At 56.7% G+C, this 26,577-nt stretch overlaps 2 protein-coding genes across 2 annotated transcripts in view; both read right to left on the bottom strand.

Annotated features, from left to right (window-relative positions):
- The window catches only part of PDXK (pyridoxal kinase), a 38,758-nt gene extending 13,347 nt beyond the window's left edge, over nucleotides 1–25,411 (bottom strand). Inside the window, exons 1-3 of the mRNA XM_010367922.2 lie at nucleotides 25,128–25,411; nucleotides 8,735–8,789; nucleotides 1,365–1,469 (exon numbers count right to left, since the gene is read on the bottom strand). Coding sequence (XP_010366224.1) covers nucleotides 1,365–1,469; nucleotides 8,735–8,789; nucleotides 25,128–25,214 — 247 coding nt within the window. The 5' untranslated portion in view covers nucleotides 25,215–25,411. The remainder of the gene's footprint in view (nucleotides 1–1,364; nucleotides 1,470–8,734; nucleotides 8,790–25,127) is intronic.
- On the bottom strand, nucleotides 5,013–5,517 carry LOC104665956. The gene is given in 3 exon segments (XM_030914897.1): nucleotides 5,013–5,308; nucleotides 5,311–5,436; nucleotides 5,439–5,517. Coding segments are annotated over 3 exon segments (501 nt in total).
- Nucleotides 25,412–26,577: the final 1,166 nt, after the last annotated feature.

Here is a 26,577-nt window from a genome sequence, read left to right as displayed (position 1 = left end):
TCGGGGGCTGGGGGGAGGGAGGCGGGTGCAGGCGAGGTGTCCCCACAGGGCTCGGGGGCTGGGGGGAGGGAGGCGGGTGCAGGCGAGGTGTCCCCACAGTCCAAAGCTACTGAAGGCAGACCCTGAAGCATTTCTCAGCAGAAATGCCGTGCTTCACGGGAACGAACCCACGGGCGAGAGGCGAAGGAGTAATCTTTCCTTTATTTATATTTCTACTTTCAGTAATAAGCATATGACACTTTAATTCAGTCTTATTTATTTTGAGACAGGGTCTCATTCTGTCCCCCAGTCCAGAATGCAGTGGTTCAATCACAGCTCACCGCAGCCTTGAACTCCCAGGCTCAAGCTCCCACCTCAGCTTCCCGAGTAGCTGGGACTATGCCCAGCTAATTAATTTTTTAAAAATTTTTGGTAAAGACAGGGTCTCATTATGTTGCTTAGGCTGGTTTTGAACTCCTGGCCTCAAGCGAGCTTCCCTCCTAGTCTTCCTGAAGTGCTGGAATTACAGGTTTGAGCCCCTGTGCCTGGCCTTATATATGACCTTTAGACATGTAGAGAGGCCGGGCACCGTGGCTCACACCTGTAATTCTAACACTTTGGGAGGTTAAGTGTTTCCTCTAACCGTTTACAAATGTAGAAACCAGGCTGGGTGCAGTGACTCACGCCTGTAATCCCAACACTTTGGGAGGCCAGGGTGGGTGGGTGGCTTGAGCCCAGGAGTTCAAGACCAGCCTGGGCAACATGGCAAAACCGTCTCTACAAAAAAAAAAAAAAAAGCTGGGCGTGGTGGTGCATGCCTTTACTCCCAGCTACCTGGGAGGCTGCAGCAGGAGGATCACCTGAGCCCAGGAGGTTGAGGCTGCAGTGAGCTATGACTGCGCCAGTGTACTCCAACCTGGGCCACAGAGTGAGACCCTGTCTCAAAAATAGTAATAATAATAATTATTACAATAATAAACACGTATAGAAATACAATTTTTTGTTTCATCAGAGAGTTGACAAAGGATGCCAGTGTACCAGGTAGCAGCCTGTCACCTAACTGAGTGTCCCACCCACCTGTCCTGCCCCGGTCAGCGTTCCCAACACTCTGCCTGCACCCTCCCCTGGGCACCAGAACCCCAGTGTGGCCACAGGAGTGGGGGTGACTTGGCACAGCCAGGACAGTCATTGTCCAGGCAGGCACGGCGTGGCCAGGACCCCCCAGGCTATCGGGGGTGTGACGGTGGCTTGGGCACGCCAAGGCCCTCCTTGAAGGAGCAGGGACCCGAGATGGGCCCAGGGTGGGGGTGCTCTGGACCTCCCTGAGCCCACCCTGGCTGGAGTGGGGTCTGTAGTCCCCTGCAGGGGCTCACCGTGGCACCCACCTGTGAGCACGTAGTCATATTTATTCACGTTGTTCAGCTTCAGGCCTTCGTACAACTCCTGCAGCTCATCTGAATTCAGCACTTGGCCCTTCCAGTGGGCATAGCCTAGAGGCAGAGGAAACCATGGGGGGCTCAGACACAAGGGGGCCAGCCGTGGGGTCGCGGGCCTCCCTCAACACCCGCCCACTCTCCCTGACGCTGCCTGGTGGACAGCTCCTCCCCATGGACTGGCACAAGGCCCGCAGGAGATCACCAGGCACAGTGCTTGGCAGGTCCTGACAGCTGTCCAGACCGGACGCCTCAAGTCCCTGTGAGTCCCCGACCCTACACTGTCAGGGATTGTTACTACAGCCTCAGTGGCCCCCACCCTCCCACTGCCAGTTCCTGTGGGAGCTGCGTCCCAGGTACAGGCGGGGCGTGGGGAGAGACACACCAGCTCACAGCTGTGTTGCTCCCCCATTGCTGTCCGGAATGCCCCGGCTACTCTCTCCCCACAACACCACAGCCTCTTGTTTCCCAGAGCCTCCTGCATGAGCTCCCAGCTATTCAGGCCGGGGTGCTCGGCCACTGGCCACTGTCACCCGGACACCCTGGCAGGTAAGGCTTGTTACATCCCCACCCCAACAAGCTTATTAAGGTGCAATTAGAGCCGGTCTTAGATCAACTCCTGAGCAAAAGACAAATGTAAATGAGAATGAGGCCTCAGCCCAGGTGTATACAACCTGCCCTTGGCCCGCTGGGTTGCCAGGGTGAAGTGTCCACCCCAGGCAGACAGGCATATCAAGGTGTGAGGACAGACGCATCGGCTTCCTGCAGGTGGGACCACCAGCCCCCTGGGAGCCCTTCCTGCACTGTGGGACCCAACCACAGCTCCAGCTCAAGGCACGCCCAGGGGGCAGCCATCCACACAGGGTGGGGTCCACCATGGAGACCCCACATTCGCCATGCCTGACATCGAGGGGCTCCTGGTCTCCTCCCACGTGCATCATCCTCTAACGCATGCCTTTTTCAGCAAATAAGGAAAACTCTGACGTATGGATTCCTACAACAGCAAAGTCCAAGTATCACACACTGGTAGGTCATGGCCAGCTCTGAGCCCACACGCCATGCCCTGTGGCTAAGACCCCCTGAATTCCCACACCAGAGGACGGCTCCATGGCTCCTGCCCCTCAGGGCCCTCCTGCGTACCAGTCACTGGCTCCCACTGGCAGGGATGCCTTTGGGTTTCCTCAGGAGCCGTCGTACGGGAGCACATGTGGCGCAAAAGTACTGAGACTGCCATCAGAAGCAATGCTCCAGGCACGGTGCCGCATCTGGGGTGTGCATCTGGGGGCGCCTGCCCTGTGCTCTGCCCAGGACACCAGAGTAGACGCACTGAGGGGTGGGTCTGCCAGAGACCAAGCCCCTGATGGACTGTGGGTTAATAGTCACTGTGGGTTAGGAGGGGCAGGGGGTATCCACCGTGGGCAAGGTCAGTGCCTCACACCGCGGCCTGCCCCTCCGGTACAGGGTGTGTCCTGGCGAGGTTTCTGCCAGGCCGGGACGAGGTTTGGGATGAGGGGTAGGAAGAGGGAGGCAAGCAATGGTCTCTCCTGGTCCTTTCTGCCCTCGGATTCTGAATATCTTTCCAAGCAGGATGGGACTCACCACTGCTGGGGAGGTGACATGGCCTGGCTGTGTCCCCACCCAAATCTCATCTTGAATTGTAGTTCCCATAATCCCCATATGTTGTGGGAGGGACCTGGCAGGAGGTCATTCAATCATGGGGGCGGTTCCCCCATCCCTTTCTCCTGATAGGGACTGAATTCTCACAAAAGCTGATGGTTTTAAGGGACTTTTAAAACCCTGGGCCCCTCACTCTGCACTTCTCCTTTCTGCTGCCATGTGAAGAAGGACGTGTTTGCTTCCACTTCTGCCATGACTCTAAGTTTCCTGAGGCCTCCCCAGCCCTGCTGAACTGTGAGTCCATTAAACCTTTTTCCTTTATAAATGATCCAGTCGCAGATACACCTTTATTAGTGTTGGGGACCAGCCTCAACACCACCCATAGGGTACCCAAAGTCCGGTGGTGACAAAGGAATAAGAGACAGGTTAAGAGTTCATAAAGGTGGGGCTGGGCACAGTGGCTCATGCCTGTAATCCCAGCACTTTGGGAGGCCGAGGCGGGCGGATCATGAGGTCAAGAGATTGAGACCATCTTGGCTAACACGGTGAAACCCTGTCTCTACTAAAAATACAAAAAATTAGCCAGGCGTGGTGGTGGGCGCCTGTAGACCCAGCTACTCGGGAGGCTGAGGCAGGAGAATGGCATGAACCTGGTGGGTGGAGCTTGCAGTGAGCAGAGATCATGCCACTGCACTCCAGCCTGGGAAACAGAGGGAGACTCTGTCTCAAAAAAAAAAAAAAAAAAAAAGTAAGAGTTCATAAAGGTGGGAGTCCGGGGGCCAGCTGCAAAATGGAGGCTGTGAAAGGCACCGAGCTCTGGTGTCCACACTATTTATTGAGTACAATCACTTAGATCTAAGAAGCAGACGTTCAGGGTGAAACGGTGAAAGGGAGGCAGTACGTCACAGGCGTAATCTATAGCAATAGCGGTTTAAAGGAATCTCCTTTGTGTTCAAACAGCGTATCTTTAACTTATCAGAGAGTAGCTAGTGGGAGCGGCTTAACCAGGAGCCTGCACGTCTGTCCACATTCCAACGCTTTCTCCTTGAACACCGTGTTTACAGATAAGAGAGCGGGTCTCGCTCTGAACATGGGAACATGATGGCAACTAGGAGGCTTTCCTCCTCAGAGGCCTCTTGTGGCTTTCCACAGCTTATTGTCCCATTTTTGTATGGCCAGTTTATACAGGTACCTTACAGGCCCTTTTCCCAACAATTAGCAGTGTGAGAATGGACTAATACAGGGTGGCATCGGGAAGGACTGCAACCAGGTGGCTGCAATTCTCCTACTGTCCTGGGCACTGGGTCCAAAGTCAAGGCGTCTCCAAGGCTGGTTCCTGAGGCCTCTCCCCAGGGCTTGCAGACAGCGTCAACTCCCTGTGTCCTCATGGCTCTGTCCCTCTGTGTGTGTCTTTGTCCTCATCTCGTCTTCTTACAAGGACACCAATCAGCTTGGATCAGGGCCCACCCAGAGCCCTGATGGCCTCTTTTAACCTGATGACCTCTGTAGGACTCCATCTCCAAATCCAGTCCCACTCTGAGGTGCTGGGGTTAAGGCTGCAACATGAGAATTTGCAGGGATGTAATTCAGCCATAACAGCCGTGAGGAAGGGGAGACGTCCAGCACTTGGCTGGGTCTCAGACACAGGCCCCAGGCTCCTCTGAGGCCCAGCTTCCTCTCGAAACAGGGGGCATGGTCTTACACCTCTCGGTGGCCTCCTGCCCACTGCGGGAGGTGGGATGAGCCCAGAGCCCACAAGAACCTTCTCAAACAGGGGAGGGCACTTGGATCTTGTGTAGAACTCATTCCATTTACAGATGAAAAAACAGAGGCCAAACAAGCAGCAACTTGGGCAGCCCAAGGAACCTGGCACTCCTGTCTGACTCCAGCTGGCCAGGGAGTCTGGGCCGTGCCTGGCCCCTCGCTGGTGTCCATTGGCAGGTTCCTGGCCCTGGCCTTCTCTAGTCCTGCAGCTCCTTGTGTTCACACCAGCTGCCCCTTCCCTGCAGCAGGGACCACCAACCCCAGCAGCAGGTCACCTGTCCCACCCGCTCCGGCTCCACACTCCAAAAGCCAGGACAGCGTGACCCGTCCACCCGCTGACCTCCAGCTCTGCAGGCTCCTTCCCAATGCCCTCAGGCCAGGAAGCTCAGACAGGAAGCTCCAGGAAATCCTCTCAAAGGGGCCATTGGGCATGCTGGCCTCAAGGCAGAGGCTCTGCCAAGCCTGGCTGCCCTGGGCTTGGGAGGCACAGCTCAGAGTGTGGAAAAATGAATGGGGGTGTGGTGTGGCCTCAAGGGACACGGGCCCAGTCGGGGGAAGGTGCACAAGTGTGAGCAGCAGCCTCGAGGCGGCGAGGCCTGCACCAGGTGGGCTCTGCAGGCACTTGGGGGCTCGGCTTTCCCAGCCTGATGGGCGTCAGGGAACCAACGACGCAGCTTATGTGGAACACTTGTGTCCCCGCTGGGAGTCTGGCTTTGTGGCCCATCCCAGGCAGAAGCTGCCCACGTGACCACCCCAGTAACAACCCTGGGTAGGAGGTGGGCGTGGTGGTGCACACCTGTAGTCTCAGCCACTCAGGAGGTGGAGGCAACAGATGGCTTCAGCCCAGGAGGTCAAGGCTGTGGTGAGCGGATTGCACCACTGCACGTCAGCCTGGATGACAGAGACCTTGTCTCTACAAAAGAAAAAAGAAAAGACTGGACGCGGAATCTCACGCCTGTAATCCCAGCACTTTGGGAGGCTGAGGGGGCAGGATCGCTTGAGCCCAAGGAGTGCAAGACCATCCTGGGCAACGTAGTGAGACTCTGTCTCTATGACAAATAGGAAAATTAGCTGGGTGTGGTGGTGCACACCTGTAGACCCAGCCACTTAAGAGGGTGAGGTGGGAGGATCTCTTGAGCTCAGGAAGTCAAGGCTGCAGTGAGCCACGATCGCACGACTGCACTCCAGCCTGGACGACACAGCAAAAAAAAAAAAAAAAAAAAAAAAACCAGAAAAAGGAAAAAGAAAAGCCTGGGCAGAGTCGCGAATGAGCTCCGTGGCAGCATCATCCCAGCTCCTTGCCAAATGAAGTGCAGCCTGTGTGACCCCACCTCCAACTCCTAGGTGCGCACTGGAGACCTGAAAACACGTCCCCCGCAAAATGTCTAAACAAACGTTCACGGCAGCAAGACGTGCAACAGCCACAAAGTGGAAACAGCCCCATTGTCCGCAGGGCTGCTTGTGGCTGAGCTCACGTGGCCGGTCACACAGGGCATGAGCTGCGTCCTGGGCACGCACGATGGGCCATGTGGCAGGAGGAACAGGACAACGTGGCTCCCCAGACAGGCCGGGGAGTGCGGCCCTGGAGCCAGGGTGGCCGGAGCAGAACAGTCCCTAAAATGTGTGGGGCCCGTGGCGCGAGCAGAAGTCTTTCTTTGTGCATGATCAGGCCTAGTAAAATGCTTCCCGGAGGTGAGTTTGCTGAAACATCAGCACCTCTAGCCATTAGACAGAGGGTGGGGGGAACAAAAAGGAAAAACAACAACAAAAAAATTCAAAAACCAAAGAGCGCCTCCAGCTCCGTCGAGGTCTGTGGAACAGACAATGTCATCGTGAGCACTGTACTCCAGTGGGTGGCACGGGAGCCCAAAGGGGCTGGGGGGCTGCGTGGAGGAGGCCGAGACCCCTGTCCCGACCACTAGCTCCCGTGGCACCCAGGACAGGTGTACGACGCACCTGCCTCACTCCCCAGCAGCGCAGCGTGGCAGGGGCGAGGGAAGGGGAGCAGGCAGAAGGGTCCCAGTGCAGGGCAGTGACGCCTGCCCTCACTCCCTAGGGAGTTGCCCCTGAGCCACAGAGATGGCGTCAGGGAAGCTACGCGGGGGCCTCCTGATCAGGCCGCACAGACAGCTGACCCCGAGAGTGTGGGTACAGGGTGCCGGGAGCCAGCCCACAGCCACAGATGGAGCTGGCTAAGGGGTCCTAAACCAGCAGGACTCCCATGGCATCTGGAGGAGGCTGGAGCGGGGGGTCCCAGGAACCACAGGCCGGACTCTGTGGGAAGGGACGTCCCCAGGCCGTTCATCTGGTTCTGCAACTGCGGAGGCTCCCAAGCGCCTGGGGTCCTGTCCTCATCCCAGCCCTCTGAGGGCAGGCCAGAGACCCCTTGTGTGTCTCGGGAACCTCGGGTCAGCCAGCCCACCTCCCACTGAGAAGCTTCCACCAAGCCTGGAAGGCATCACCAAAGCCCAGGGCGCTCCCTGCATCCTGGAATCCACGCAAGGGCAGCCGGGTCTATGAGGATGTTGAACCAGCACTTGCGGAGCACAGCATGGTCCCCAGAAACACACCCAGCACCCTGCTTTAGAGTCCAAGCCAGTTAGCTCACTCGCTGAAAAATCCTAAAACAGGGCAGCGAGAGCAGCCAGGAGGAACATGTGGGTTCAGGGAGGCTCCTGGAGGGCCTGAGTCTTTGGGGACGTCTCCAAATCTCACAGCACCCAGTGTGCCCAGCAAGCAAAGGCAGGAAAGGGTTCCAGCAAGAGCTGGAGCCTGTCCATCTGCACCGCTGAGAGCTGGAGTCTGTCTGTCTGCACCGCCAAGAGCTGGAGTCTGTCCGTCTGCACTGGCCGAGCAACCCTTTCCTCTCACTTAGCATGTGTTATGCCCGCCTCAAGGGAAACCACAGCACTTCTTCCTGCTCCCAAAGGTAGGGGCCAGGCCCTCCCACATATCCCATTGATGCTGTGCCAGGCTGTTTCTGGGACGTTCTGTGCTCCCAAGGTTCCGCCTGGGTTCAGAGAAATTTCAGGGGAAGCAAGGTGGGGTTTCAAAGAACAGAACAGCTTTGTTCTCCTGCCGACGAAGCCGTATAGAGACCACAGAGAGGAGGGAGGACTCCATGCACCTCCACCTCCAGGCCATGGGGCTGGGGGCGTGGAAAGCATGGCCTGTGAGGGGCTTCTGAGGCCGGCCACCCTCAGTCCCCTGAGCCAGCAAACTCCTCAGCGTCCCAGTGCGTGGAGACAGATGCACACACAGGCCCCGCAGCACTGCTGTTAACAGAGAAAACCCTGAACCACCTACACGTCCCCCAGCACAACCACCCCATGGGGCACCCTCCTCAGCTCCAGGAGGCAGGAACAGGCACCGCGCAGGCAGACCGACAGCAGGAGTCACACGGCTGTGCTCTGGGCCAGGCCTTGGTCCAAGCACTTTACACAATTTACCTCATCAACTCTGGCAACCTCACGGCGGCTGTTAGGATTGCCCTCCTGTTTTACAGAGAAGGAAACTGAAGGACTGAAAGGTTCTGCCACCGGCACTGGGTCACGCGGCCCCAAAGCAGCCAAGCTGAGTAACACATCCCCACTCACAGGTGAGGCCACCCAGGCCTACGCCCCGATGTGCTGTGCAGGCTGCTGTGCAGACCCCCAGGACTCCAGGTCCCTGTCCACATGAAAGCCCCGTGCCTCACTCCCACGCTCCGCCCCGTGCCTCACTCCCACGCTCCGCCCCGTGCCTCACTCCCACGCTCCGCCCCGTGCCTCACTCCCACGCTCCGCCCTGTGCCTCACACCCACGCTCTGCTCTGTGCCTCACACCCACGCTCCACCCCGTGCCTCACTCCCACGCTCTGCTCTGTGCCTCACTCCCACGCTCCGCCCCGTGCCTCACTCCCACGCTCTGCTCTGTGCCGGCTGCTGGAGCCAACACCTTACCTGTGTGGTTTGAAAACTGGACAGAGTTCACCGCATCGACCTCAAATCCCAAAACCTGCAAGACAGAGAAGGAATAGGTACGCATAAGAGAGCCAGGTCTGAACCCCAGCAGGCGCTGACTTAGAAGAGGGGAGTAAATGAGCCCCGGCCGGCATGGGACCCCCAGGTGCAGGCCGGAGGGCCGACGTGTCAGAGCAGGCGGCTCTCCCCGAGTCACACGTGACATTTGCACGTGCAGGGCCTCCCATGTCTGGAGCTGGGTTTCCCTCTCTGGGGAGCAGCCAGCCCGCGAGGGCATCGCCCGGCCCACAGCACCTCCATGGAGAAGCACTTCATGAATCATTCCAGAAATCGCACCCAACAAAAGCACTCAATAAGACTAATAAACTGAACAATAAAACGAAGACAGTACCCGTCTGTCCAGACACTGAACAGAGGCTGCGAGGCTGTCTCTGCCGCGAAAATGTGGGCATCTACCTCACCCCTTGGAGGAAGCCAGGCCAAGGGCCCCGTGGGCAGCACACATGGCTGAAAAGCCTGAGTGAGACACAGGGAGTGGGTGCATGAGGACAGAGAGGGAGGGAAAGGGTGAGGGTTCCAGACAGATGGAGAGGGAGGACAGAACCCACGGAGCGGTGCCTTCCTTCCCGTATCTCCAGGGGCCAAGCCTGCCCTCCACTAGTTTGGGGGGCCATCCCCACCCTCTCCCGTGCACCAGCAATGCCCCAAACCCTCTCTTCCTGCTGCATCTGGACAGCCAACCACCCTTGAGTTCCACCTTCATGTTCAAAGCCAGGCAGTGCCACCTCTGGTGTCAGCACTAGGAGAGCGGCTGTTTCCAGGGAGGGAGTCGGGGGGTGGTGGGGAGGGGCTTCTGGGCCTTCTCAAATTTGTTTCTTCACTGGGTGGGGTTTGCTTTGTGATAATGAGTTGAGCTATCTGCTTAGGATTTGTATTCACCAAGGTCTTTCTCTGAAGTCAGCATTATCACTAAACTAAGGAAACACGTTAACAGTCTTAGTAATCTAAAAAGTTAACATTAGCACTTTGCAGCCAGGCGCAGTGGCTCATGCCTGTAATCCCAGCACTTCAGGAGGCCGAGGTAGGAGTACAGCTTGAGGTCAGGAGTTCAAGACCAGCCTGGCCAACATGGCAAAAACCCTGTCTCTAAAAAAAATACAGAAATTAGCCGGGCGTGGTGGCACACACCTGTAGTCCCAGCTACTCGGGAGGCTGAGGTGGGAGGATCACTGAGCCCAGGAGATGGAGGCTGCAGTGAGCCGTGATGGCACCACTGCACTCTAGCCTGGGTAACAGAGTGAGACCCTATCTCAAAAAACATAAAAATAAAAACAAAAAATAAAATTGGCACTTTGCAAATGCACTAGCCCGAATCCACAGCCTCTATATACAGATGGCTTGCAGTATTTCCAGTCCTTTAAAATTCTAACCGACTGTGAAGAAACAGATATTAAGCAACGATGACACAAATCCTGAAAATCCTGCCAAAATATTCTGCTCCACTGCTTCTGGGTGTATAGATAATTAATCCTTTGGGGCTGGCAAACATATCCGAGAACGAAGTCGCTATTTTCTGCTTTTAAATGAGAGCACGAGCGAGCTGAGCCTCTGGGCTGGCATCTCCATTTCACACACCCCATCAAAATCAGCCTATTCATCAGCATTGCAAGCGGGTCTGGATGCTTCCAGAGTCTACCCATCCAACTTCACGTGCAAGACAAAGCCAGACTCAGAAGGCGACAATGCATGGGGGGCTGGGGGGTGCCGAGGTCCAGGACAGGAGCCTGGGACCCCAGAGAAAGGGGTCTCCCGCTGTTACACTCGTCCTTCAGCTGGAACCCATCCTTCTGTGCCGGACCGTGCCTCTGGAATTGGCATCTCTGTACAGCAGTGGCTCCCTCCCAGGCACTGCCAGGAGGTACCAAGAGTGTGAAACTGAAGCCTGCGAAGAGAATGGGCTTCTGCCAGCGGCACTCTTCTTCCCCAGGGGCTCTTCTCCCCGCAGGGGCAGTGGTAGTGACCGTCCCTTCCCATAGCAGCAGCAGAATCCGCTTTGGGGCTTTCCCACCACCGGCAGAATTCCTCATCACATGCCCCCACAGACCGCCAGCACCCGCCAGCTGGCAGATACCCGCCTTCCCAGCTCCAAGTTCTAAAGAGCCCAGCAATTCTCTCTTATCCCAGGGTCAGCTGCGTGGAGCCGATGCTGGCAGGGTCTCCTCCACAACACCTGTGTTCCCTTTTTGCCTTCTCTGTTTTCTCAATACCTGGCTGAACAACGGCCTCTACAATTGTTGCTCTGGTTTCTGTTTCTGGACTGGACCCTGCCTGATACACCTCATCTTTCCCCACTCCCCAGGGAGCCAAGGACAGACTGGTTCTTGGCCCAAGGTTCAGCACAGCAGGCAGCTGGGCTCTCCACAACGCTCCCCTCGCGCCCGGAGCGTGGGCCTCAGTTCCGTCTCCTCCACAGACATCACAGGAAACGCCTTCAACAGGGACAGGCCGGTGCCCTGTGAGCAGCCCTGCTGACTGATGGGACCAGCTTGGGATCCCCGTTAGGGACAGCATCGCTGGTCTGTGTATGTGGTCACCTTATTTTACAGTAAACCCTGTCCCTACAATGGCCTATGGGGCTCTTCGGTGGCAGAATTGTAAGAATGACCTTCAGGGGTCCCGCTCACCCTCAGGCAACCCCCGAGTGTGGGTGAAACATGTCAGTGTAATGAGATCTCTCTTCCATGAGGATCTTCTTATCCAGGAGAGTCTAAGTGAATGACATGAGCCCTTAAAAAGCAGAGTTTTCTCAGGCTGATGGGCAGAAGGAAAGATTAGAGATTGGAAGTTAAAGAAGGACTCAACCACTGTTGCTGGCTTTGAAGACGGATTGGGTCACGTGATTGCCAGATGCACTAGTGTAGGTCAGCTTTACATATAGTCATTATTAAAAACAGTCATGTGGCCAGGCACAGTGGCTCACACCTGTGATTGCAGCACTTTGAGAGGCTGAGGCTAGAGGATTGATCACTTAAGGCCAGGAGTTCAAGACCATAACCTGAGCAACATGGCATGATTCCATCTCTATTAAAAAAAAAAAATTGAGTCATAAAACTTACAATTATGTAAATTATATTATTATTATTTTTTGAGACAGGGTCTTGCTCTGTCACCCAGGCTGGAGTGCAGTGGCGCAATCATAGCTCACTACAGCCTTGAATTCCTGGGATCAAGGGATCCACCCTCTTCAGCCTCCTGAGTAGCTAGGACTACAGGTGCATGCTGCCACACCCGGCTCATTTTTATATTTTTTTGTTGAGACAGAGTCTCACTATGTTGCCCAGGCTGGTCCTGAACTCCTAAGCTCAATTAATTATCCTCCCTTGGCCTCCCAAAATGCTGGGACTACAGGTACCAGCCACTGCACCCAGACTACATAAATTATATTAAAAGCAAACTTAGGCCAGGCGCGGTGGCTCAAGCCTGTAATCCCAGCACTTTGGGAGGCCGAGACGGGCGGATCACGAGGTCAGGAGATGGAGACCATTCTGGCTAACACGGTGAAACCCCATCTCTACTAAAAAAATAAAAAAAATTAGCCGGGCGAGGTGGTGGGCGCCTGTAGTCCCAGCTACTCGGGAGGCTGAGGCAGGAGAATGGCGTAAACCCGGGAGGCGGAGCTTGCAGTGAGCTGAGATCCGGCCACTGCACTCCAGCCTGGGCGACAGAGCGAGACTCCGTCTCAAAAAAAAAAAAAAAAAGCAAACTTAATAAATATTCTAGCCTCACTACTTCCTAGTTTACTAGCAATTTACCCTATCTGTTGTCTACTGAGCTCTTTCTGTCTATTGAGTCTAGACGGAGGAACACGACATGATGGAGGCTGCCACGCAGCTCTCTCCTAAGCACACTGGTAGTTTACCTTCAGCCATAGTGGCAGTATTCACCCCACGGAGTTTGGCAGTACATACTCTAAATCAGACACGAGGGCTGGGCATGGTGGCCCACACCTGTAATCCCAGCAGAACATACTCTAAATCAGACATGAGGGCCGGGCACGGTGGCCCACACCTGTAATCCCAGCAGAACATATTCTACATCAGGTATGAGGGCTGGACATGGTGGTTCACGCTTATAATCCCAGCAGAACATACTCTGCATCAGATATGAGGGCTGGACATGGTGGCTCACACCTGTAATCCCAGCAGAACATACTCTAAATCAGACATGAGGGCTGGGCACGGTAGCTCACACCTGTAATCCCAGCAGAACATACTCTAAATCAGACATGAGGGCTGGGCACGGTGGCTCACACCTGTAATCCCAGCAGAACATACTCTACATCAGATACGAGGGTTGGGCACAGTGGCTCACACCTGTAATCCCAGCAGAACATACTCTAAATCAGACATGAGGGCTGGGCACAGTGGCTTACACCTGTAATCCCAGCAGAACATACTCTACATCAGGTATGAGGGCCAGGCACGGTGGCTCACACTTGTAATCCCAGCAGAACATACTCTACATCAGATATGAAGGCCGGACACAGTGGCTCACACCTGTAATCCCAGCAGAACATACTCTAAATCAGACATGAGGGCCGGGCACAGTGGCTCACGCCTGTAATCCCAGCAGAACATACTCTAAATCAGACATGAGGGCCGGGCACGGTGGCTCACACCTGTAATCCTAGCAGAACATACTCTAAATCAGGTATGAGGGCTGGGTATGGTGGCTCACACCTGTAATCCCAGCAGTTTGGGAGGCCGAGGTGTGTGGATCACCTGAGGTCAGGAGTTCGAGACCAGCCTGGCCAACATGGCGAAACCCCATCTCTACTAAAAATACAAAAATTAGCTGGGCGTGGTGGTGCATGCCTGTAATCCCAGCTACTCAGGAGGCTGAGGCAAGAGAATCGCTTGAACCTGGGAGGCGGAGGTTACGGTGAGCTGAGATCACACCACTGCACTCTGGCCTGGGTGACAGAGAGAGACTCCATCTCAAAAAAAACTCAAATCAAATCAAATCACTCAGTTAGGTATGAGCAAGACTCTCTGACGTCCATACCTGCTGTGAGAGTCCACTGAGGCCTGCGGACTACTGCGTCATCCCCCTTCCTGGGATGGTCTTATCAGGCCACCGTCCTACTGTTTTTGTTTTCGTTTTGTTGTTTTTTTTTTTAAGACAAGATCTCGCTCTGCTGCCCAGGCTGGAATCCAGTGGCACAATCTCAGCTCGCTGCAACCTCTGCCTCCTGGGCTCAAGAGATTCTCCTGCCTCCCGAGTAGCTGGGACTACAGGCATGTTTCACCATGCCTGGCTAATTTATTTTTTATTTTTTGTAGAGATGGGGGTCTCACAATATTGCCCAGGCTGGTCTTGAACTCCTGGGCTCAAGTGATCCTCCCACCTCAGTCTCCCAAAGTGCTGCGATTACAAGGCGTGAGCCATCATGCCTGGCCTGTGCTACGGTTCTGCTCCGAGCTTCCCTCAATGTGCATTCCCCAGTCCCACCTCCAGATGTACCCCTCTAAACCCAGCCCTTGAGGGTCTGCTGTGTCCACAGGATGAAGCCCAGACCCTCGAAGCGTCCCACTCCCACAGCTGATGTCCCTGGCTGCTGGGTCGCCCACCACCCTGTGAACTCCTCACTAGGCTGCAGAGCCCTGGGCACCTTCTGAGCCCCGGAAAGCTCTGAAACTCCTGTGGCTGGCCAACTCCCCTCTCTCAACTCAGACCGTTCTTCTTTCAGCCTCCAAGACCCTGCTGCAACTGTGCCTACGTAGCCTCCGAGACAGCACACGAAGAACGAGGGTTCTTCAGGATTAGGGCTCCCTGCCAGCCCTGGTCAAAGTCCCTGGTCTCTGGCAAACCCACTGGTGCCATGGAACAGCCTGGGTGTCTCCGCGGAAAAGTCTGAAGGACAAGCTTCTGCTCAGCCTCTACCGCAAGGCATAAGTCCGCTCCAGCTGCGTGGGAAGGACCAGCGGGCTAAAAGGCCACTAGGTAAAGGGAACAAGCGCCAAGCACACAGGGGAGCCAGGGTGGGAAAAGCCGCGGGGCCTGCAGCCAGGGGGCGGGAAGAGGGGGCTGGGCTTTGCACCCTCATCCGTGCGACGTATTGGGGCTCCCCCACCTGCTGGAGTGCGCCCCGTCTCCTGCCGAGAGAGAAAGCCGGTCAGATGGCTACACTCTGCCCTGGGGGGTCAAAATAATCCCAGCAGAGTCTAGGCCAGTGGGATGGCTTGGAAAGGGCTCCAACGTCCTCATGGGAACTTCCTGCGGTTGGAGGGTTGCGGGGCCATAGCGGCAATCACTGGGGCGGGGGAAGCGCTTTCAACCTCCTTAGTCATCTGGTCCAGCCACAACAGCAGCGGCGGCGGCGGCAGTGGTTCTGCCGAGGAGCCCTTGGACTCCCTTCTCCCTGCCGCCCACAACACGAGCTCATCCTCTGCCAGGCGCAGTCCCCAGTCCTCCTCCCTCCGCCCGGCCGGTCCTGTGAGCAACCCTCCTCCTGCCCACGTGCGGAAGTGGCTGCGTCGGGCTCCTCCCAGGGCCCACGTGCGCGCCGTAGCGGCAGCATCTCACCCTGCGCAAGTAAGGCAGACAGGGAGACACAGCGAGACACTACGTGAGCGCGGCGGCTCGGCTGATCCTCCTCCTTCCGGGAGGCAGAGTGACTCAGAACGGCAGGAGTGGGGGAAGCTCTGGAACATTCCAGCGCAGCTCCTCCACCCCAGCCTGGCCACCCTAGTTCCAGGCGTTCGGGGGAGAGCCGGGTGAGCGCTGCGCAGAAGCAGAACCCTCCCTGTAGCTTCTTTTGCAGAGACCTCTGACCACTTTAGGAAATCAGAATGAGGACAGAGGATGGGAGAGATCACGTGACTGCTTCACCCTGATTAACCTGGGGCCCGAGCACCCCGTGTCCCTCCCACTGTCTGTCACTGGTCAGCCCTACAATCCGGGTCAACCATGTCCTTCGTCCTACAAACTCCAAGGGGAATTTCTGGTAGAAATGGCCTTGAGCCCCCGCAGAGCAGTCTCCCCTCATCCCTCACCCACCCCTGACTCAGTCTTCACAGCTCCAGGGCCCATCGCCTGGGCCCCCAGAGCACACAGACACCCAGCCCCCTACTTCCAGGTTCATAGTGCCGCACAGGGACCGTGCACTGGCTGGTCAGGGGCTGCCGGGTGCTGGGCTCACTGCAAAGTGCTAAGGGAAGGCAGAGGCCATGGCTGGGCTCAGAAGTGCCCAGATGGCCAGACAGCTGGGGGCTGAGTCCAGGGACTGCCAAAGCAACATTCCTGACCCAATATGGGCTCCCTGGTGTGACCTCAGGCCCCGTCCACCCCCACAGCGTGCAGCAAAAATGCCACCTTATTCTAGCTCCAAAGTTGGCTCCACAGGGCCTCACACCCGCTGCACCCTCCTCCTGGAGGCCGTTCCTCTCTGTCCCCTGGCGGGCAGAGCTCCACCTAGTGCTGGCTCCCTTCCGCTCCTTGGAACTCCCACGCACAGCAACTGGCCCTTGGGGTTAGCCAAACCTGTGTGCACCGCAGTTTCCTCGTTCAGCTGTCCTAGGGTGACCACATTCCCAGAGGCTTGGCAACTGTCACAGGTAAGGAGATGGGACAAGAGGCTGAGCAGGGCTACCCACCTGCTTCAGGAATGGGGAAAGCTGCCAGAGAAGTGGCCAAGGACAGGGACAGGGACTGGCAGGCTTGTCTTGGCCACAGAACCCTTTAAAACAGAGGCCCCATGCAGAGCCGGGGAATAGACGGGCACAGGGCGGCTGCTCTGTGGGCAGGAAGGGAGGCGCTGCCGGCCCCTCCTCGGCCGATCGCACGGTTTTTTGCTCAGCCCATCTCTGATAATTCCTTTCTTCCTTTCTCCTTGAGACGTTCCCTCTGTTCTTATTCCTCGACGCCACTCACTCTGTGAACTGGGCACGCATGATTCCATTTCAAAAGCTCTGTGTGGGTGTGCACCCGCAGACACCAAGGCCAAGAAGCCACAAAGCCAGTCAGCAGCCCCAGTGTCCCTGCAGCTGCCCGCTCTGCAGATCCGCCCTCCCTTTCCAGAGAATGCCAGTCACGCCAAGCCTCCTAAGAAGGGGGAAGTCACTCACAGGAAAGACGGGGGGCTGGCCAACACTGGGGCCTGCAGAGCAACACACCACACACACGTGCACACATGCTTCGCATGACACACACATGCATGCCCAGATGTGCATACATGCCCCATACACATATGCATCCCACATGCACACATACCATGTACACACACGCACACCATGTACACACACACCATGTACACACCATGTGCACACACGCACACCCACACACACACCATGTGCACACACGCACACCATGTACACACAAGCATACCCACATACCATGTACACACACGCACACCTGCATACACACCATGTACACACACGCACACCCACATACACGCCATGTACACACACACACCATGTACACACGCACACCCACATACACACACACCATGTACACACACGCACACCATGTACACATAAGCACACCCACATACACCATGTACACACATGCACACCCACATACACACACACCATGTACACACACATACCATGTACACACAAGCACACCCACACACCATGTACACACACAAGCACACTCACATACACACACACCATGTACACACACACCATGTACACACATGCACACCCACATACACCATGTACACACACCATGTACACACGCACACACCATGTACACACATGCACACCCACACACAATGTACACAATGCATACCATGTACACACATGCACACCCACATACACACACATATGCACCGATGTGGGCTACAGCCAGAAGCAAGAGGGTAAAATAGATCAGAAAATGGGACCAATAGGCTGGGCACAGTGGCTCATGCCTGTAATCCCAACACTTTGGAAGGCCGAGGCGAGTGGATCGCCTGAGGTCAGGAGTTCAAGACCAGCCTGGCCAACATGGTGAAACCCTGTGTCTACCAATATACAAAAATTGGCTGGGCACGGTGGCTCACGCCTGTAATCCCAGCATTTTGGGAGGCTGAGGCAGCCGGATCACAAGGTCAGGAGATCAAGACCATCCTAGCTAACACGGTGAAACCCCGTCTCTACTAAAAATACAAAAAAATTAGCTGGGCATGGTGGCGGGCACCAGTAGTCCCAGCTACTCGGGAGGCTGAGGCAGGAGAATGGTGTGAACCCGGGGGGCAGAGCTTGCAGTGAGCCGAGATCATGCCACTGCACTCCAGCCTGGGCGACAGAGCAAGACTCTGTCTCAAAAAAGAAAAAAAAAAAAAAGACAAAATACAAAAATTAGCCTAGCGTGGTGGAGCCTGCCTGTAGTCCCAGCTACTCGAGAGGCTAAGGCAGGAGAATGGCAAGAACCCTGGAAGCGGAGGCTGCAGTGAGCTGAGATCACGCCACTGCACTTCCAGCCTGGGTAACAGAGTGAGACGCAGTCTCAAAAAAAAAGAGAAAAGGAAAACGGGACCGATAAGTTCCTGTTTTTCTCCATGACAGCCAAACAGGAATAACAGAAACCTCAGTCCCAAACTAAGAGAGTCAGAAAAGCAAGAAACTAGCCCAAATTTTGTTCCTTCTTGGAGAAAGAGTAAAGAAAAAGAAGAAATACCAGAAAAAACACCTGTTTCCTGGATTGGGACACATTCTGGCTCAGACCCAGGGACTGGCAGAGGCCAGAGAGAGAGAGAGAGAGAGAGAATCTCAGCTAGACGGGAGGAAAGCCAGCTGTCCAGCGTGGCCCGGAGAGCACGCAGGAATGTTCCGAGGACGCTCAGAAGCATCTCCAACCTGCAGCCTCAGCATCACCTCTAGGGAAGTTAGTGAGGGCCACTCGAGGCAGGAAGGAGGCACACTTCAGCGCTGGCTCTATTTTTTCCTTTTCTTTTCTTTTTGAGGCTTAGTCTTGCTCTGTCGCCTGGGCTGGAGTGCAGTGGTGCAATCTCGGCTCACTGCATCCTCCACTTCCTGGGTTGAAGCATTTCTCCTTCCTCACCGCCCCTCACCCCCGAGTAGCTGGGATTACAGTAGTGCGCCACCACGCCCAGGTATTTTTTGTATTTTTAGTGGAAATGGGGTTTCACCATGTTGGCCAGGCTGGTCTCGAACTCCTGACCTCAGATGACCCACCTACCTCAGCCTCCCAAAGTGCTGGGATTACAGGCGTGAGCCACCATGCCTGGCCCAGCGCTGGCTTTTTTGTGCTGTTTGCAAATGCAAGTCACCTTGAAAAATGTTAAGGCAAAAACGATGCCTTTTCAAAGGCACGGTGGTATTCTTCCAGGATCTTATCCGTGCAGTTCTCAAGAAACAGAAAGCTCTTTCTATCCTAGGAATTCTAAGAAAAAATGTAAAGATTTTTCAAAACACTAGATTTTTGTTTTGTTTTGTTCTTGTTTTTTTTTTTTGAGACGGAGTCTTGCTCTGTCCACCAGGCTGGAGTGCAGTGGTGCGATCTTGGCTCACTGCAAGGTCCACCTCCCAGGTTCACACCATTCTCCTGCCTCAGCCTCCCGAGTAGCTGGGACTACAGGCACCCGCCACCACGCCTGGCTGATTTTTTGTATTTTTAGTAGAGATGGGGTTTCACCGTGTTAGCCGGACTGGTTTCGATCTCCTGACCTTGTGATCCGCCTGCCTTGGCCTCCCAAAGTGCTGGGATTACAGGCGTGAGCCACCGTGACCGGCCAACACCAGGCGTTTTAACCATTTCCTCAAGAGAACCCCCCAGCGACGACACATCTCTGAAGAAGAGGCCACCTTGCAGAGCAGGGGATTTTTTTTTTTTTTTTTTTCTTTTTTGAGACAGGGTCAACCTAGTGCATTGGTATTCTCTGTCAACTTTCTGGTTAAAAATACATTGTATTGGCCGGGCGCAGTGACTCAAGCCTGTAATCCCAGCACTTTGGGAGGCCGAGACGGGCGGATCACAAGGTCAGGAGATCGAGACCATCCTGGCTAACAAGGTGAAACCCCGTCTCTACTAAAAAAAATACAAAAAAAAAAAAAAAAAAACTAGCCGGGCGAGGTGGCGGGCGCCTGTAGTCCCAGCTACTCGGGAGGCTGAGGCAGGAGAATGGAGTAAACCCGAGAGGCGGAACTTGCAGTGAGCCGAGATCCGGCCACTGAACTCCAGCCTGGGCGACAGAGCAAGACTCTGTCTCAAAAAAAAAAAAAATACATTGTATTTCCATACATGTTTATTTTTTACTTTTTTTTTTTTTTGAGACAGGGTCTCACTCTGTCACCCAGGCTGGAGTGCAGTGGCACCATCACAGGTCACTGCATCCTCCACCTCCTGGGCTCAGGTGATCCTTCCACTTCAGTTTCCCAAGTAGGTGGGACTACAGATGTGAGTCACATAGCCAGCTTTTTTTTTTCTTGTAGAGATGGAGTCTTGCTATGTTGCCCAGGCTGGTCTCAAACTCCCAGGCTCAAGTGATCCACCCACCTCGGCCTCCGAAAGTACTGGGATCATAAGTGTGAGCCGCCGCACCTAGGCTTGGGGATTCTTAAATATTCGAAGATAGAAATCAGCTCCTGACTTGAGGGCCCTCAAGCAGCCCCCTTGGGACCCCATCATGCGTCTCTGGGAGCCCAGGGTGACTCGCTGCTCGCGTCCACAAGCTGCTAAAGTGCTGAGGTCCCAAAGCTCTGCAGCTTCTGCTCCTGTCCATAGAAGCGGGGCCCAGTAAGCAGGTGGAACCCTCGACCTCTGCCACAGCTACTTTTGCCAACGTCACTCAGCAGGTAGGAGTCAGAGCAGGTGCTGACATCCAGGGTTCCAGGGCAGGGAGCCCCCTGCTTCTTCCTGTGGGGTGTCTGAGCCACAGTCTGCCTGCCAGCAGGCATGGCATTGAGGCCCGGGCGGAGCCAGCCGCCTCACAGCGTCTTGTGGTAGGGGCTGCAGGGAGTCCCATGGTCTTGCCTTCTGGTCTTTGCAATGTGGTATTTAAATGGGTCTTGAGCTAAGGCCCCAAGTTAGATTGACAAAGCCATGGAATTCAATCATTTAATGCCTGATGTCTACGACCTCCTCCCCAGGAGCGGCCCTATGAGAGCACACCTGCACTGTGGTCCTGCAGCATGGGGGTCACTTATGTCTGAGGCGGCAGTGCCTGGTGCCTGGCCTCAGCTGCTCCAGACGCTGACAGATGAAGGACACCGACATCACCCAGCCAGCGGGAGCCCACTACCTCTCCACCTGGACGGGACGCACAGGGTCAGGACAGGCTTGCCTCTCCCCACAGGGCAGCTACTAGCCTTCGATGTACTCAGGACAATCTCTGCACAGCCCAGTTTGAAGACTCATGGCTGTGCTGCTCCCCTCGTTTCCAAAAAGGACAGCTTGACGTCATCAACTTCTGGGCCTTTAATTCACCCCTTGGTTTGTGCCACTTTCAAATTTCTCTGAAGGCTCCTACTGGAAGGAAGGCTCCTTCCAGACTGAATGCTGGACCCTCGAAGCGTATGTTTAACTGAAACCTGTTAAGAGGATTCTATTTGGAAAAAGGATATTTGGGCCGGGCACGGTGGCTCCCACCTGTAATCCCAGCACTTTGGGAGGCTGAGGTGGGCAGATTACCTGAGGTCAGGAGCTCAAGACCAGCCTGGCCAACATGGCGAAACCCCGTCTCTACTAAAAAGAAATACAGAAAAATTAGTCAGGGGTTGTGGCACATACTCGTAATCCCAGCTGCTCAGGAGGCTGAGGCAGGAGAATTGCTTGTACCTGGGAGGGGGAGGTTGCAGTGAGCCGAGATTGCACCACTGCACTTCAGCCTGAGCAACAGAGTGAGACCCTCGTCTCAAAAACAAAACAAAAACAAAAACAAAAACAAAAAAAATGAAAGAAAGAGAAAAAGGATCTTTGCAGATGTAAGATTCCAAGATGAGATCACACCAGATGATCCGGCTGGGCCTGAATCCCACGTCAAGTGTGCTTTTAAGAGAGCACACAGGGCGGAGGCCACGTGAGGACAGAGACAGAGACTGAACTGATTTGGCTGTGAGCCCCAGAAGCCTGGGGCCACCGAGAGCCAGAAGAGGCGGGGAAGGACCCTCGTATGGAGGGAGCATGGCCCTGCCCACACCCTGGTCTCAGACTTCTGGCCCCCAGACTGTGAGAGGTGAATTTCTGCTACAGCGAGCCACCTGGTTATGGCAGTCCGGGCAAACTCCTACATGACCCTAAGGCTGCCTACGGTATATTTTCACTCCAGCAAACTCGTACATAACCCTACGGCTGTGTACCTTAGGGTTATGGAAGCAATAGGACAAAGGGGGTTGGGAAGCTGCCCCGAGGGCCCTGGTATCTCCCCCACGCAGTGAGGCCTATACAAACACGTGAGCTGCGGAACTGATGAGCCGGGAAGGCTTTCCACACATACACACGCGGCGCTCCAAAGAGCCAAACCTCCCAGCCCTGGAAGAACCTGAGGTTTCCTACACCCAAGAGGGAACAGTCCCACCAATGTGGAAGGGCAGCCACGCGTTCCCTCCACTCCTTCCTGCCTAGAATCCAAGCCAGAGCAGCAGGGAAGTGCCCCACCCCAAGGCGCATCCCATGGCCTGTCCTTGGGCAGGTCTGTGCTTGACTCAGGCAGCCCCCCAGCTCCTCTCCATGCACCCCCGGACCTCGAGCCTGCCCTTGCCCTCTGCGTTCAATCTGCAAACCCAAATCATGTTGCCTGACACACTGCACCTCCTGCCAGCACTGGTCATGTCAACATGTTCCCTCCTTAAGTTCTCTGCCACCAAAATGAACCTTGGGCTTAGGCCCAGAAACAAAATCCAAACACAGGCTCAAGCTTTTGCTCTGCCCAGGGAGGGAGGCTGCCTCCTGGCTGCAGAGCGACACACGGAGAGGACCTGGCAGAAAGCGGCTGGGGAGAATAGCTCTGAAGTCCAGATGTGCAGATGGTCCAGTCGTGACAAATCTGTGCTACACTCACAGGGAATCAGTGGGAGCTCCCTGGCAATGGGCATACCCCGAGTCTGGCATGAAGGGCACAAGGAGCCCTGGTGCTATCTTGCAAACAGGTATTGTGCCTAGTTTGCTGGTGAGACTCTGGAAGGCTCAGAAACCAGGGCCAGATCCCTCAGCTGGAATTCCAAGATGAGGAGACACCTGCTTTGAGGTGGGACCCCCAGACACCTGGGTCAGTCCCCATAAGGAGCCTCTCCAGCCACCCTGCTACATGCCATACCCCGAGGCATTCTCCAGTCTCATTCCAAGTAGCATTGAGGCAAATCTCTGGGGCCCAGCCAGAGGCTCTGTTCTGCCGGTTTCGAAGTTTTCTTTCCCTACATTCAGCCATGTGACTCAAGGCTTTGGAGTCCTAAGCCATATGATGATGATCAAAATCAAGAACAAACTCTTGCAAGAGCAGCTCTAGACTTTGGGGACGCTTCCCCTTGGAACTGCGGCTGGAAGCGGCAAACGCCAGCCCCAAGGCCACTTCCAGGCTCTGTCTCCCAGTCCCTCCTGTGCCCACTAAGGCTGGTCCAGGCTGGTTGGGTCGCTGGCCATCTCAGCCCCTCCCTCATCGTATTGTTTCTCCTCGTCCAGCCGGCATTGGACATCCGGGTATGGGAGCAAAACGCCTGCATGGAACCCTGTGGAGCCCACAGGTAAGGACGCCGGGCACTGGGGAGACCCCAGGTAGGAAGAGCAGCACCATCCTTACGAGGCTCCACGTGAGGTGAGCAATCAGAGGACACCCCTCCCTTGAGTCACTGGGAGTTAGAGAACAAGGGACATTGCTGGGGTATCCCGAGTGAGTCAAAGAAGGAAACAGTTTGCCCAGTGAAGTAGGAGGTGGACGGGAGGAGGGACGGGACAGACGTTGCAGGACCTGCACACTTCTGCCAAGACAGCAGACGCTGTCCTCAGAGCTCCCTGGTTCCACACTCCCTGGCTGCCCCTGCTTCAGGGACCCTGCACCTTTCTTCCCAAGCCCAGTCCTACTTCTGACTCTGCCCAAGCAATCCACCAGCCTGTGGTGACCTCCGCCACCTGCCTCAAGCTAGGAGTGGCCCAGAGCAGTGCTTAATAGCCGGGGCCACAGAACCTGTGCACCCTGACTGTCCCAGGCAAGGTCTGCCTGCAGCTGGCTGGAAAAGGGGCTCAAGTGAGACCGCCTGTGAAGCACCGCACCCTGCTCAACAGGACCTCCACTTCACTTCCGACTTGAACCCCCTACCTTTCCACACTCAACTCTGCTCGGCTTGATCCTGCTGGGGGCATGCCTAGGTCAGCCCTCAAATTCCACGGAAGCTCTGCTCCCCCCTTCCTGCCTTCCTCCCAGGTTAGCCTGCACCGCAGGCCCCACCGTGCTCAGGTGGCCCTTCTCTACGTCCCGCGGGGCCCAGCACAGGGACCGGGCATACCTGCTCCCATCCCCAAGGACCAGGCGACAGGTGAGCAGCATGGGAGAGCCACCACCCTGCAGGGCACCCCCAGCCCTCCTGCTGACTCGACAAGGCCAGGAAGTGCCCGTCGTCCTGGTTCTGCCTCGGCCCTGCGTGACACCCACGCCACTGCACCCAGGCCTCTCCTACCCCTCCACGGGCCACTTAGCTGCAACCAGGAAGCCGTGGGCTAAGGCGTTTTAAAAGGTGGCTCCCTAAAGCCGATCCGCACAGTCCCGAACTGTTTTCTGGGGCTTTTCCTCGTCAGAGCAAACACCTGCAGGGATGCCGCTCTGCCAGAGGGTGCAAGGCAGTCCCAGCCCCACCCTCTTCCCTTTGGCCACCTCCTGGCGTGGTCAGGCCAAGAGTGGAGTCCACCCTCGTGGGCACCGTGACCTCATTCATCTTGCTCCCTCTTCCCGACCTCCTGACCCACAGGAGCCCAGCAGGTGAGCGCGCTAACGCCTCGAGCTCCACGGCCGCCTCTGCGTTCCAGCGGGCCAAGGTCCCGGCTCGCGTGACTGCTCCGGGACTCCTCGGGGCTCTGCGGCATTTTTTCACCTCCGGAAGCCTCACCGCCCCCCCGCCCCCGCGGCAATCGGCCCGATCGGCGGGAAGGGGCGAGAACGAGCGGCTGCGCCACAGCTGGTGCACAGGGCTCCCGCCTACCCGTGCACCCCGACGCCGGACACGTCCCACCCGCAGGGGCCCCCAGAGCGCTCAGCCCTCCGCTTCCGCCCCCGCATGCCAAGCAGAGCCGGCGACCCATCCCGCGCCTGTCTCCCGGGCGCCAGCGCCAGGCTCTGCCCGCAGCTCCCAAGCCTCCCTCCGGTAACTGAGGCTCGTCTCGGGCAGCCCCGCCAAGGTCACGGGCTCGGGTTACGTAAGCCCGGGCTGCGGGCGGTGCGTACCTGCAGCGGGAACGTGGCCGCCCGGTTGCCCACGTAGCCGCGGACGACGTGGCTCTGTATGGAGAGCACCCGGCACTCCTCCTCCATGCCGGGCCTGGCCGCGGCGGCGCGGGGCCGAGGCGGGGCCACGGTCTCCGCCGCTCGCTCGGGCTCCGGCTCGGCTCGGTTCGGGCTCGGGCTCCGACCTCTGCTCCCCTCGGCTCCGACTCCGGCTCTGGCGTGCAGGGCCCAGGTCGGCGCAGACGCCTCCTTCTGACCTCAGCGGGCGGCTCCGAACCCGCGAGTTCCGCGCGGCGCCGGGGCCTGGCCGAGGGCGGGCCGGGGCGGGGACAGCCGCGCGGGCCCCGCCCCCGTGCTGGGAGGAAGCGAAACCCGACCCCCGCCGGGCCGCCGCGCCCGGTGGCCCCCGCCACTCTGGCGCCGGAAACGCTGGGTTTGCACTGTCATTCCACCGGGAGAGGGCTCTGGGGCGCCGTTCGTTCGTTCGTTCATTCATTCAGTCAACACGCGTGCTCCGCTCCAGCCCTGCACCGCGCGCCCAGCCGCGCGCAGGGAAGACTCGAAGGCCCGGGCGCCACGCCCCTGACCTCCGGGCGCGACATTCTCACCACGCGGAGAGCCACGAGAGTGCACGCGGGCGTGGGAAGAGTGCCGAGGCGCGGACGTGACCCCAGACCCCGGATCCCCAAGGGAACCGCGCTCTCAGTTGCCTGCAGGGCCCGGAGCCCGCATCCGATCCACGTCCCCTCCCACGGGCCGCGGGAGCTGACAAACACAGGGCCGAAGGGACCCAGTCTCCCCCACACCGGCGTGGGGTGGCGGGCTTCTCTGGGGCGTCCAGGACCCTTGCGGACCCTGAGTACCCCCTCTGGTGGCCCGACCTGCAGAGGCCCCAGCCCCCAGCCACATGCTGGGCCCTCAGTCCACAGGTGCCCGGGCCTGGGCCGCGTGTCCGATCCCAGCCCAACCCGGTCTTCCTGTGGAGGGCCTGCCTTCCACGAACCTGACCCCCTAGGGGATCCCACAGCCTTCACTTCCCACCCCTGCGCTCTCCACAGCTGACACACTCCCTGTGGCTTCCCTGCACTACCCCAGGGAACGGAGGCCTTTGGGTTCTAGACTTGCAGACGTGGTGATTTGGGTCTCTGGGGTCAGTATCACCAGACTAAAGTCTTGGTGACCTAACACAGCGCACCTGCGGCTCTGCAGCCTGGTGAGACCCGATGCCCGACCAGGCGGTGTTGAGGACTGAGGGAGGAGGACAGTACTTAGAGATCCAGGTTTTAAAAAGAAAGTACATCGTGAATAGTAATAATCGTCCATTAATAATAGCTAACATTGGCCAGACGTGGTGACTCACACCTGTAATACCAGCACTTTGGGAGGCCGAGGTGGGCGGATCTTGCAGTCAGGAGTTTGAGACCAGCCTGGCCAACATGGCGAAACCCCA

This window comes from Rhinopithecus roxellana, chromosome 13, assembly GCF_007565055.1.
Source record: "Rhinopithecus roxellana isolate Shanxi Qingling chromosome 13, ASM756505v1, whole genome shotgun sequence".
NCBI lineage: Eukaryota > Metazoa > Chordata > Mammalia > Primates > Cercopithecidae > Rhinopithecus > Rhinopithecus roxellana.
Note: the sequence above shows the minus strand (reverse complement) of the source record. Positions and strands in the feature narration are given on the sequence as shown.